The sequence below is a fragment of the Pinus tabuliformis genome, chromosome 7 (genome assembly GCF_031772625.1).
Source record: "Pinus tabuliformis cultivar Carrire ecotype Pingquan chromosome 7, CPIR1, whole genome shotgun sequence".
NCBI classification, from domain to species: Eukaryota; Viridiplantae; Streptophyta; class Pinopsida; order Pinales; family Pinaceae; genus Pinus; species Pinus tabuliformis.
Genome location: NC_142293.1, coordinates 1,643,170,545 through 1,643,184,021, shown reverse-complemented (window position 1 = coordinate 1,643,184,021; position 13,477 = coordinate 1,643,170,545). Strand labels below are relative to the sequence as shown.

General features: G+C 37.0%; 1 protein-coding gene and 1 long non-coding RNA gene across 5 annotated transcripts; one reads left to right on the top strand and one right to left on the bottom strand.

The window, feature by feature from the left end:
- Window positions 1–4,098: 4,098 nt before the first annotated feature.
- Window positions 4,099–6,596, bottom strand: LOC149254680 (uncharacterized). 4 transcript variants are annotated; one of them, XR_016266306.1, is made up of 7 exons: window positions 6,107–6,596; window positions 5,836–5,904; window positions 5,292–5,389; window positions 5,126–5,199; window positions 4,865–4,957; window positions 4,555–4,648; window positions 4,099–4,128 (listed from the first exon to the last, which is right to left on the bottom strand). It is a non-coding gene; the product is annotated as an uncharacterized LOC149254680 (long non-coding RNA). The 4 variants fall into 4 exon arrangements; XR_016266305.1 differs by having other exon boundaries at window positions 4,555–4,623; XR_016266303.1 differs by lacking the exons at window positions 4,099–4,128; window positions 5,126–5,199.
- Window positions 6,597–11,343: 4,747 nt separating this feature from the next.
- Window positions 11,344–12,089, top strand: LOC149254679 (uncharacterized). Its single transcript, XM_089457066.1, has 2 exons — window positions 11,344–11,570; window positions 11,654–12,089. Exons 1-2 carry the CDS (start codon window positions 11,380–11,382, stop codon window positions 11,790–11,792), a joined length of 330 nt encoding a protein of 109 aa, XP_089313192.1. The 5' UTR covers window positions 11,344–11,379; the 3' UTR covers window positions 11,793–12,089.
- Window positions 12,090–13,477: the final 1,388 nt, after the last annotated feature.

Sequence of the window (13,477 nt, the reverse complement as noted above, 5' to 3'; positions counted from 1 at the left end):
ATGATCTTAGCCCTTGATTAAGTTTTAATCTTGGTCGTTGGAGGTCCAACAGAAGATTATAAGAAGAAGTTGATGGGTAGATGGAGAACACACACAAGAGATCGATTTCCTTGGGAAGTTCGATTTTCCAGAGACAATAGCTGAAAGAGTTCAAGCCAGAGGGGAGGCAGAGACAGAGAGGGGCAGGGACAATGAGTCCGGAGGAAAGCTTTTCTAGATCCGGAGAGTCAACAGCAAAATGAGCATATTTCCCAAAGGAGCTGCGTAGAGGCAATGCAAAAGGCTTTAAAGGGAGATCAATTTTGTTGAAGGAGAGAGAAATTCAATGGTTGTTGGTCCGAAAATTCTCCAGGAGGCCAAGCAAATTCCTCCCAAAGGCAAAGTTAGCTAGGACATCATTTTTACTGCAGTTACGGGCTTAGCGAGTTGGGGTTTGCGTAAGCATTACTCAAAAGCTCATGCAGATGTTGTACAACTGGCTAGTTTGGTCAATTTACAATGCAGGATTAGGCATGGTGTTGAGGTATTTGCCTCATAGATATTTTGGCCAATTTATTTTGCTACTTGGATTGCCAAATCCATAAATTCTACTCAGGATTTCTCACTGCTACTTAATAATAAAAACTCTCAGCTGCTGCACTGGTTTTCCCAAGTTGGGTTTTTCGGGGAATTTTGTCCAAAAATAACAATGTCAAATTTTTATGTGTGTGCTAGCATATTTTTCAATTTCCAGTTTATCTTCCACAAAATTTGATTTGGTGAAAATTGCAATAGAGAATTATCCATTGTTTGTGTGACCAAATAAAGTGTTAATTAATTTACAGTTAGAAGAATAATTCCCAGATGCTGCAATAGTTGAGAATTTCACAAATGTTCCTTTGGAAATGCTTTGGAGAGGCCTCAAAACATGGTAAGAAAGCATCCTAATTCACTTTTCCTCCAACAACTAACCTTAGAAGGTAAGGTCCTCACAAGTGGATGGCTCCTCCAAATGGGCTAAATTGTCTTCAAATTATGCTTTTAAGTCACCTCCACATCATCAAATTTGCTTTATGTGAGTTCCATGTCATTTTTCATGCTACAAAGTCACTCAAGTGACCCCTCCATGTCATCACAAGCTCAAAATGACCCTACAACTATCATAAAGAGACCACATGTGTGAGTCAGCGCTCCTAATTAATAAAAATCAGCTCCAAAGCAGACCAATAAGGTGAGCACTCTCTACTATTCCATGTGGCAAGTGTACATAATGTTCATGTGAGTGAAAAAAACCTATCTGTGCATCAGAGAATGTGACCAATGCCTCGATACATGTCAGACTTCCTTGAGAAATGTTAAAGCTGTTACACCTAAGATTCTTTGTAGTGTAACCTACATTTTTTCCCCAATTGTGACCATTGTGATGAGCCAAAAGTGTGATACCATTGGTGATCGGTCATGGTTGGTCCTTTTAGTCCCCATTTCAAGGTTCTTTGTTTTATTGCTACAGCCAACTATCCCTTGATGGCAATAATGGCCTATCAAGTCGGGCATTTATGTCTCAGGCAGGGTATTCAAGCATCTTAGGTTGGATCTACTAGAACACGTGATCTATGAGAGCCCCTAGTCACTCAGTTATTTTATATGTTATGTAAAGGTGATTACACACCTAAGGTCCTTATTGATAGTGATACTTGAGATTGTGGTAGAAGAAGGAAGTGGGGTTGAGAATAAATTATGACAAATTGTCAATTCTTTAGTTAACATCTCTACCTAAACCTATTTGAGATTTGAGTCCATTGATTGAACATGATTCCCTCCTTGTTGACATTTTGATGTTGAAATGCACATGTCATAACCATATCCTTTCCTAACTAAACAGCTGCATTTCACAACAAAATAAATCTAAACCATAATCTTTGTAATAATGATGAAAAAAATATTAAATCATACTACTACAAGGTAATATTATGTCTAAAACTAAGAAAATTGTAGCTATTAAAAATATAAAAACAAACCAAACTGAACCATTGTAATAATCTAATAACCTAAATAATCTTTCTATATATTATTTATAATTTTGAATTAAGAGTACATAGTTAAAATCATGTAACCTAAACAATCTTTTTCTGTATTATTTGTAATTTTAAAGTGAGAACACATAATTACAATCGTATAATCCTAATACTAATATTGAAGAACAAAGAAAGAAGGATAATGTTTACGCATCTAAAATAATATCATATGAAGTTTATAACATTAACCACAACAATACCCGGATGCGGGTGCTTTCAAGTCATAACCAATGAAGGTTTATGTCAAGCCGGCATCTGGACTTGTAGCTGGCAAATCTGCACGGCCTCCAAAACCCTCCCGCGGATGAAAATGGATTATATACAGTACTTGCAGATCATCAAGCATTCGGAATTGAATGTGCTCCCTATTCGAGACTGTCTTCGCAGGTTGTTTTATTTATGGCTTCGTTGGTTGTATCAGCTGTCATTCCCATCGGGTCTCCCTTCATCAACTTGTCTCTATCCCTGCATCCTCGTATCGCTCTGGTAGCTTGGTTGCATGTCTGGTGTAAGACCTTTATTTGGCTTTCTTACCTTCGAACCTACTCTGTCTGGCCTTGTTCTTCATCTCCTTCAGGTTACTTCGTTCCCTTGACAATGGTGCGTCGCCGTGGTTGCTCTCGCCGTGGAGGCAGCAGTGGAAACCATGGGCGTTCTCAGCCTGCTCCCCAGAATATTATCCCTTTGGCTTCGGCTTCCCCGTCCTCTGATCATGGCAAGCCTTTCCCGCATAATTCGTTCCAAACCACCCGCTTTAAATTCCATAGTCGTCTCAACAGACCGGTTCTCTCGGCCAGCATCACTGTAATTTTGGCTGAGGAAGAAGATAGGCCTAGTGTCTCTGTGCATACCTCAACTTCGCAGTCTCAGGATGATAGCGAGCTCCAGGGAGAAGATGTGGGCATTGTGTTCGATCGTGGTGAGTTGCAGGCTGAGGGGAGTGTCCCTGATGTCCTCAAGCCTCCAGAAGACAATACTCAGGACATTTCGGCTTCGGTTGATCCGGCGAACCCCTCCGATGGCAATCAGCGCTTGGCAGCTCCTCCAGGTGGCAGCGGTACAGGTGCTGGGGACAATGTTGATGATTCGTGGATGGGCATTCCTTGCCGGGTGGAGAAGGATGCTCGGGACCCTCTGACAGATGCATGATGCCTCCGGGACCTCGTCTGATGTCGCAGTTTCCCTTCTGGTTCTTTTATCCTATGTGCTGTGTTATTCTAGCTTTTGTTAATGTGTTTTGTATCAGGTCTTGGCTCGGCATGTTTATCAGATCTTATGTCAACATGCTTTTTATCAGGTCTTGGCTCGGTAAGTTTATCAGGCCTTTGGTCTTTCAGTTTTGCATATGGTTATCCGGGCAGCACAGAAAATATTATGGCTACAACTCTCCTCTGTCCTGTACTATTGTTTACCATTATGGCCAGTGTTTTTGTATGAATGGCTTCTGGGTCTTTTGTATCTGGTTATCTCAACCCGGGGATAGTTTGTCAGTTCTGTTGGACAGCTTCGGCTTCCTCTGAGGTCTTGACCTCCATGTAACTATATTTTCCTTTTATTAATAGAATTAGCCTTTACTTAGAAAAAAAAAAACATTAACCACAACAATGAAGCTAAAAAGGAGGTGCATCCGGCTAAAGAGAATTATGTACCTATAACTGAAGTAGATTTTAAAAATTATATATATATATATAGTATGTTGTATTTAATGTGTAATTTTATATATTAATTAAAATAAAACTTCATCTTAGATTTATGGTGGTTCAAATCATGTGGTGCATCTTTAAATAAAAAGCATACAAAATGACTTCCATACGAATATTGAAAAAAAAATTCAATCACTCACATCAAAGAGAAAACAGAGGTAAAAAAGAGTTGTGAAAGTTAGCTGGCTGTGGCAGGACAAGCATACATCACACCACCGTAAAACACAGACCCACGGACAAAGAAGCAGAATATACAATTTACCTGGTTGGTTGGCACTTGAAGCAGATCACAATTAATACCAAAAACCCTGAAAGTCCCAAGCATCCATTCAATTCCACGATCTCAACGTACTAATGCCCTCTCTATTTTTCTGCTTTAAAAACAAAGAACAATTAGAATCAGATGGATGAAATCAAATGTTGTTATTGAATAACATATACCATAACAACATATATAACAATGCCAAGTTTCTTGTACATTCCAATCATAAGCCGTAAGCCGTTTTAGGGTAACAATTTCCAACGTCTAGTAGAATGGATAAGAAGAGAATATCATGAAGGGATTATCTTCAAACGAACTCTTTGCAACATTTTTTTCTTTCTCATCGCATACCAAGAGCCATTCATAGGATATGCTGATGATCCCATGATGTGAATAACTACTACAATTGTTTGACCTACAAATCCCACATCCTCTAGACACTTTCAATTAATGAATATGGCTGGTCATAACTCTGTGAAATATATCAGGACATTCCTCTAATTAATTCAGATATTAGATATCTATCTACACGTACCTTGTCATCTGCAAATAATATATTGATGTCCAAAGTAGCTCACACATCATAGCATATCGGTTTCAAGCCCTGCAAAAATTTGTAAACTCGACCACTGAGACAAAAACAAAAATGAAATTAAACAGTGTTTCAAACTGTTGAAAATAGAAGGAATGAAGGGCAAGTATTATGTAAAACTCACAGTCCACCACTTACAGGAAAAAGAAAACAGGATGTAATGAAGAGTTGCGAAGGCTATCTAGCCGGACTACCCACCGACAAGAAAGTTTAACCAGCAAGCAGAGGCAGAATATTGAAAAAAAAAACTTACCTGGCTTGTAGGCAGGCTGAAGCAGACCACAAGCACTATAAACCCTAAAAACAGCAATACCACCTCTGTTTTTCTCTGATTTAGTTGAACCACCTGAAAAATTGAAAACCATTAAAATCGGATGATGGACGACAGAAAATGTTGTTATTAATTGCCCTCAAATGTTACGTTTATTAATAACAAAATAAATATGACATGTCCTCCTACTGACACAAGACGTGAATTGATACTCTGTTTCAATTTCTGAGATGAGAGAATTACTTATGAGAATATTTAAGATATCTGCACATTCAGACTGAGGTGGAATTCATCGAATGTTTAAGTGCCCTCCCTCCCTTCAGAAAACCCAAACAGCAATCATTTATCGTCGCCCGAAGGATGAAAACATAGACCCACGGACAAAAAAGTAGAATATTGAACAATCTACCTGGCTGGTAGGCAGGTGAAGCAGATGATAATTACTACTGAAAACCCTATAAGTCCCATCCATCTATTCGATTCCATGATCGCCCTATCCATTTTTTTCTGCTTGAAAAAAATAAAATAAAATAAACACCTGAAAAAATAGAAAACCATTGGAATCAGATGTATGAAATCAAATATTGTTAATGATTAACATATAGCATCACAAAATAGATACAACAATGTCAGGTTTCTTGTACAGTCCAATCATAAGCTGCTTTAGAATAACAATTTAACATCTGGTAGAGTAGATGAAATGAGAATACTATGAATAGAAATATCTGCAAACAAATTCCATGAAACATTCTTCTTTCTCATAGCATACCAAGAGCCATTCATGGATATGCTCATGATCCCATGATGTTTATCAACTACTATGATTCCTTCTGACATACATACCCCACTCTCAACACTTCTAATTAATGAATATGGTTGGTTAGAACTCTGTGAAACGAATCAGGACCAATTTCTCTAATTAATTTAGATGTAAGGTATCAATCTACACGTACCTGGTCATCTGGAAATAATATATTGATGTGCAAAGCAGCTCACAGATCACAGCATATCGATTTCATGCCCTGCAAAAACTTGTAAACTCAACCATTGAGATAAAATAATGAAATTAAACAGCATTTTGAACTGTTAAAAATAGAAGGAACGAAGGCCGAGTACTATGTAATCACACAGTCCACCAAGTGAAAAGGCTAGCTGGCCTGACTACTCACCGACAAAAAAAAATTAACCAACCAGCGGAAGCACAATATTGAACAAACAATTTACCTGGCAGGAAGAAGCAGAGCACTATCACTGTAAACCCTAAAGCCTGCACTACCTCCTCCGTTTTTCTTTGATTTGGCTGGACCGCTTGTAAAATTTGAAAGCCATCAAAATTGAATGATGGACGACATCAATTGTTGCCATTAATCGAGTTGCCCTCCAATATTACATTTATGGGCAACAAAATAAATATAACAGGATCCAACTCTGTTTCAAATTCCAAGATGAGAGAATTACATGACGGAAATATTTAAGATGATAGGATCTGCACATTCAGACTCCAGCGGAGTGCATTGAATGTTTGACTGCCCTCCCTCCCAATAACCCGAACAGCAGTGATTTATTGGTCGCCCGACGGGTGAAAAGCGGAAAAGCTAACCAAGTTTGAGTCTGCGTCCCGGCTGGATTGGACGAGAAGACGTCGAACCAGATCAAGCATATCATTACGTTGCATTGCATTTAAGGAGGACGACTCAGATTTTTATTCACTGACCAGCCACGTCCATCTAACGGTTCATACTTCTGTGCTTTTGTGAAAGTGAAATGGGGAGCTTTTTTGCTTTTGTTAGGTTGAAATAAGATAATGACGTGTAACTAAATGTAATGTTATATTAAAAAAATACACCTAAATTATAACGGTTAACATGGTTAAGAGTGTTTTTGATTTTTTTTTCCTTTTTTAAGTATGTTAAGTGTTTTCTTTTTTACATCCATCATATTGTGATCCAGAAACGTTAAATTTGATGTATTGACAGAAAAGTCTGTTCAGGCTATATTTTTTAAATTGTACCCTTTAAATTTTTCTTTATGAAGGTGATTTTTATTTTAAATAAAATATTTTATACTAGCAATTAAACTTTGCATTAATATATAAAAGAAACAAAACTTTAATATTATTATTTCAAAACTTTTAGAGCACGATTTATAATTTTGTTTTGAAATTCGAAAAAAAAATTATGTTTGTTAAAATAATTATATGATTTCAGAATTTGATAGAGGAATAAAATAATGTAAAATAATTTTAATTTCCAGTAAGTTTATACATTCGAAGACGTCATATGTGTGGAAGGGAAGTCACATGGTAATTTTTATTCAGGGAGAATTATTATAATTATCAATATTAATCTGTAGGTTGGTTTTTGTTTTGTTAAAGTAATTATTAACATAGTATATTATAAAATTATTATAATTATCAATATTAATGTATAAGTTGGTTTTTGTTTTGTTAAAGTAATTATTAACACAGTATATTGTAATTATATTTGATTAAATAAATTTTATTTCTAATTAGTTACCAGAAAATTTTATTATAATTTTGAAAATAAATTTATATTAAAATAATTTTTTATAATTTTCCATAATTTTAAATTATATTTTCAAGTTAAAAATATTAGTATAATTAATAAATTTATTTTGATTTTAACCTAATTTATTTTAAAATATATTGGTCAAAAATAATAAATAAATAAAATTTAAAAATTTTATATATTTTAAAATTTGCTCAATATTGCAAATAAATATTATTTATATTCTAATCTTAAATAAAAATAAATATATTGAATTTTTGTGTTTGGAATCGATTTGCAAGTAAAAGACTCTTGTTTTACATTAATTTGGTTTCAAAAGAAAGAAAGAAAAAATTATTTTAACGTCTATGAGACTAAATATAGCCTATGGGACAAATTGTTTTTTCATCTAGTTGATGTATCTAGCCATTTTCTAGTGAAGTCTCACAATAAACGCCCTAGAAAACCCTGCTCAATAGGTTATCCCAAGGGCTCGCTGCCATAAATAGATTATCCCAAGAGCTCGCTGCCATAATATATGCATATCTTTTCTTGATGCCTTTGAAGGCCTCATTGTAAAATGAAATGTTTTTCTGTTTCCACTTTTCCAGAAGAACAAAAAATACATACTCTTTCATCCCACACTTCTTTTGGCCTTTTCCAACGCCCTGTTTCACAATGAAGTTGATGAGAATTAGTCCTTAACTGAGCAATAAGAATTTTGTCACTCCAATAAATATTGGCCTCTATGTCGCTTTTTTGATGATTATGAGTGGGATTAAACACTTGAGAAAACCCTGCTAAATAGATTATCCCAAGAGCTCGTTGCTATAATATATGCATAACTTTCCCTATTGTCTTTGAAAGCCTCACTGTAAAATGAAATTTTTTTTGTTTCCACTTTTCCAGAAGAACAAAAAATACATACTCTTTCGTCTCACACTTCTTTTGGCCTCTATGTACGTTTTTTGATGATTATGAGTGGGATTAAACGCTTCGATATAGTATTTTTTCTTTCTCCCTAGCTCCTTATCCAAAGTACGCTTGTGGAACTTATCCATAGCAAAAGTTTTTATCTATTTATTGTTTATGGGACACGTGTTCAAGCAAATACCCCATTTACTAAACCATTTATTATTTTGTTGCATCCAAGTCTTCTTTCTTTTGCACAATATGTCATTAAAGACAACCTTAGGTCATCAGCGTTCTTCCATTTGCTCAACTTTTTTAAATATCTTATGACTTGCACCATAGCAATTGCTTCAATAGGAGCAGCCCTTGTTTCACTTAACAAGATAGCATAAGGAACTACACTTTCAATTTTGAATTTGTTTGTAATCAAACACTTCTGAATTTTCTCAATTTGTTTCCACTGCGTGTTGAATCTACTGCTGACCCATAGTTCACAACTATAGAGAATCACTAGAAGCGCAAAAAGAGTTTGAGTGGTTTTCCAATCCCATAATGTTGCCTGTCTACACCTATTTTGAAAAGCATAAAATGTTTTCCAACCCCCCAAAGTTATTTTCTTTCTACAGCCATCCCAGCTTAGGTTTTTGTTGAAGTCAGTTTGTGGTATTTGTAATCTACAACTTCTTCCAAAATGTTGCCTTCAAAGTAGAGCTTATGTTGGTTATGTTTTCTTTTTTGAGAGAAAACCACTACTTTAGTTTTGCTAATATTGACTTGCATCCTCCCCCTTCTACAAAAATGCTCAAGGGATAGTAAGTGCTCTTGCAAACCAAGAGCAAATTTAACAATCAAAATAAGGTCATATGCATACAAAAGAAGCCTTATAACAAACTTGCCCAAATGGATACCATCACCCCCTTGTGAATTTAACCACTCCTCAAGTTTGTCGGTATATAAACCAAAAAAGGTAGGAGACAATGGGCAACATTGCTTGACCCTGATATCGCTTCTAAAACTTTCAGAAATGTCTGCTAAAATTCTAATTTTGACTTTCACCTCTTCATACAGCGTATGCACAGCTGCTCTCAATGTTTAAGAACCCCAAGTTCTTCCATTTAGTGCCAAAGCTTATCCCTAGGAACAGTGTCAAACACTTTTCTTTTTTCTCCCAAAGTTTTTCAATGATGTGCTTTAAAGTTACACAATGATAAACTGTGGAATGTTTAGGTCTAAAACCTGCTTGCCCTTATGCACACTTATCTCTTTCTTCTTCCCACTTGCTGATTTTATTTTCTAGCATGCTTCCATATAACTTTGCAAACAAGGGGTTTATCATTATGGTCCTATAATTGGAAGGATTATTGACGTCACCACTCTTGAAAAGAGGCATTGCCACACTAGTTGTCCAATATGTGGAAAACCCTTGTTATATAATATTGTTGAAAATTTATATAATGTAAGGTGCAAGAATCTTTAAACCCCACAAGTTCAATTCGGACCCAGCTAGGAAATCTGAACTCACCCTATCCGGCCCCATTCCTCTCCATCTTACCTATTTGAGAAACCTGAAGTCGTTGGGTACATGAATTGACTAGGAAAATCCCGCAAGGATTCAAAAACTGCATCTCGCCCACACTTCTGAATCTATTCCATAACATTCTCCATGGCGGAACCTACCGGACCTCAAGATACTAAATCTCTTGGACAACAACATCATGGGTTCAATTCCCCGCCGCCTCGGGTGAAATGGCGAGCTGCTAGATAAGCTGACGGGCCTCATACCACCGGATCTCTCAAATGGGTGGGAAGCTTCTAGATAATTTATTCTTCAGCTCCATTACTACAACCTTGGGGTTCTGCAAATCTCTCACATGCCATCGCAGGGAAGCAATGATCTCAATAGCCCAATTCAGGTATCAAATTCTCCTCGGGGCTATCACAGTTGATTGTATCCAATAGTATGCTCAGCGGACCCTTGTAGGTAAGTTCACTGGTCTAACAGAGATTTTACTTTATGGAAATGAAATCACGGGACCTGTTCCTGCTGAGATTAATTTGAATCCATTTTCAAATTTTCATGGTTAGGTCACATGGTTAGTCCCAGTGAATATCCTCATAATTCATATACAAAATATCAGTTAGCACCACCTCAAAATTCCTTTCAGGAAGATGATTAATTTACTCGGATGCATTCCGCAAGTCCTATTGTTGTTTTCGAGATGGAAATTTATTCCTCGTATTCCTCGTGTGAACCATCATTTCTTAGTTACTTGGATATGCTCTATGGTCCATGAGAGAGAGAGAGCACTTCTTGTTACCGATTACTTACACATGAATTTGGGGTTGGGATATCTCGCCACAATCTGAAAGGCGTTTTTAAACAAATTATTCCTGCCACATACAATCAATTAGGTGGATACTTTGGTGTAAATTTCAATTCTAATAAATCCCCTCCACAGTAGTTACGTATTTACTACGTAAATTTCCATTTCAATCCCCTGTACAGGAAGAATCTATGCTTCCATAGCACAATATTCTTTATTGTATCTATGCTGACCAGGCATCATAATTTCAATCTTTATTTTCTTATGTTTCCTTTTCTATCTCAGGAACATGTCATGCCTCAGGGATGCGTGTTTCCATGGCGAATATGAGCATCGCCTTGTTCATGGACGCAGTCGTGTTCTTGCCCGCGAGTGCGCAGGAGCAGCTTGTTCCAGTGGGAGTTTCCAAGTCATGAGATCAAATCGCATAGGGGAGAGCCACCAGTGCTTGACCGCCTCCACGTCAAGCAGCTTGATCGCCACGCTAGCACCCTTACCCATCATACGACACATTGCCACAACATGCATACAGCTGTTGCGCGTACATAGCCACCAGTTCGACAGGTTAATTCGGGGTTTAGGGTTTGTAACGACATCTCCTTTGCGGCTTGTTTTTGTGCACAGTTAATTTCTATTCAAGTCATGTTGTCCATTTGCTCTGCTAGGTAGTTGCGTGTCATTGCTCCAATGGCAGCACTGCCATAACAGTTTTCGGTGACGCAGGTAGTGGTTTCGGTGATGTGGGTAGTGGTTTATGGAGCAACAAAGATGGTCGTGGTGGAGGTTGTTCGGTGGTGTTCATTCGTTTTGTCTTGTTTTTTCGACTGGTTTTTCTTCCCCGCCTGGTGGTATGGGCTCGTTATTCGTCTGTGTTCCTCCCTATGGCGGATTTAGCTTGACTCGGTGTTGGACATGGTCGTTTCACACTGCGAAGGGATTTTTCAGGTTTGTAGGTAAATTTGTGAGCTTTAATTTCACATTTTTTGTAGTTTTGGGGATATCTAACGATGTTTGATGTTGTCTTGCAGGTTGTTGCAGACTAAGCTACGGTTTTTGGAGCATCTGGGGTTCCTGTGGCTTTCTGGCATGGAGAAAGCTGATGAAACAACAACTAGACGACTAGAAGGTAGGACACTGTCCTACCAGCCTGAATACTGTGTTTTTTAATACATTTAGCCGAATTGGATTATTGTGCCTTTGTTATGCATGTGTATGTGTTTTTAAACACCTTCACGTGTGTGGGTTTTTCCTAATTTTCCGAAATGTAGCTTCAGTTGCGTGGGTTTTCAGTGTTGTGGGTTTTGGGTCGTGAGTTTTGTGTGGGTTTTCAGTTTTGTGGGTTTTGGGTTGTGCGTTTTGTGTGGGTTTTCAGTTTTGTGGGGGTTTTGGGTTATGGGCTTCCTCCATTTAGATATCCCTCTCCTTGTCTCTAGCCCCTCACGAAATACTGGCTCTAGGCTTTCCCTTAGGTTTCTTTCTAGGCTTTTGGTGAACGATTCGTATAGCCAGTGTATGTTGTATAGGGGCGATTGCATTTAGACATAAGGTGAATCTTATGCGAACATAAACGATTTATGAGAGAAAGAAGGAGGTAGCATATGTATGCAAAAAGAGGTAATTGTGTGATGTTCTATATCAAAGAGTTATATCCATTAAGTTCTTAAAGAACAAGTATAGAAGATTTCCATCCATGCTAAAGGTATGAGCAACTATATTTAAAATTTGTAAATACTTTAAAGGCATTAAGTGGTGGGCTACATCCTGCTACAATAGGAATGTCAAATGTACTAAGTCCACCCTTTTGACGACGCCAATGACCTAATTTGAACTAACCACTGTGACATGTAACCAAGAAAGAGGTGGAATGAAGACCATGTTGTTTTGATATTGTAGAATGCTAACTGTTGCTTTGCTACTATAAATTAATCTGAAAACAAGAGTGAGTAAGTAGGAAAAAATGGTGCACTCTCTGATCACTTGACACTGAGAATCAAGAAATCGTGGAAGAGAAAATGTTTCAGCCATGAACGCATAATCTGTGGTTCTGAAATTGCAACTGTTGACTTTTTATATATTGTCCAAGTATATAGACATCCAATAGGCATTTGAAGAGTAAGGCTAATGCTCCGCCTTTCGTGCTTTAAAGCCACTCTTCCCAACCCTCATGAACATCTCCAATTAAGAGTGTTGGACTTAATGGAAGTATCGTAATAATGATTTTTTAATATAAATGTGATAATTTTTCCGTCTCTTATGTTATAGATCCTCTTGAACACAGTAAGAATGGTCTAGGTAATTATATTTTTCAGGTTTAACCTTTAGTATGAAGAGCCATAGAATGGGGGTAATCTTTCATTGTGTTGTGGATTATGTCAAGAAGCTTTGCACTGTTTAGCCCCACTCTCACGGCTTTACTGTACATCATATTTTCAACAAGTCTGTTAGTGACAATTATCTGAACTTTAATGATTGTATGCTTGTGCATTTGAGATTTTAAAACGGTGTAAGATTTTTCCTTTGCCTAACTGCCATAAAAGAAGCTATGTAAAGTTACACTTATACCTCATATAACATTGCCAAATTATTTGTTCCAGTAAAAATGTTCATGCCCACTTAAACACTTGTTGCTTTAGCTTGTTAAGATGCACATTTCAGGTTCATTCATCACTAGAACTATTTATCTTGCCTTATCAAAGTGCAAACCATTTTTGGTATGGTGTGTCATTTCTTTGTGAGAGGCTTGCTTGGTTCATCTCTTTTTATTCAGTGTTTCTTTGGAATACTTTTAGAAGCATGTATTATTTTCTGTCATAATGGTTGGGTCATAATTCCATTCAAGATTTAGGACAAAA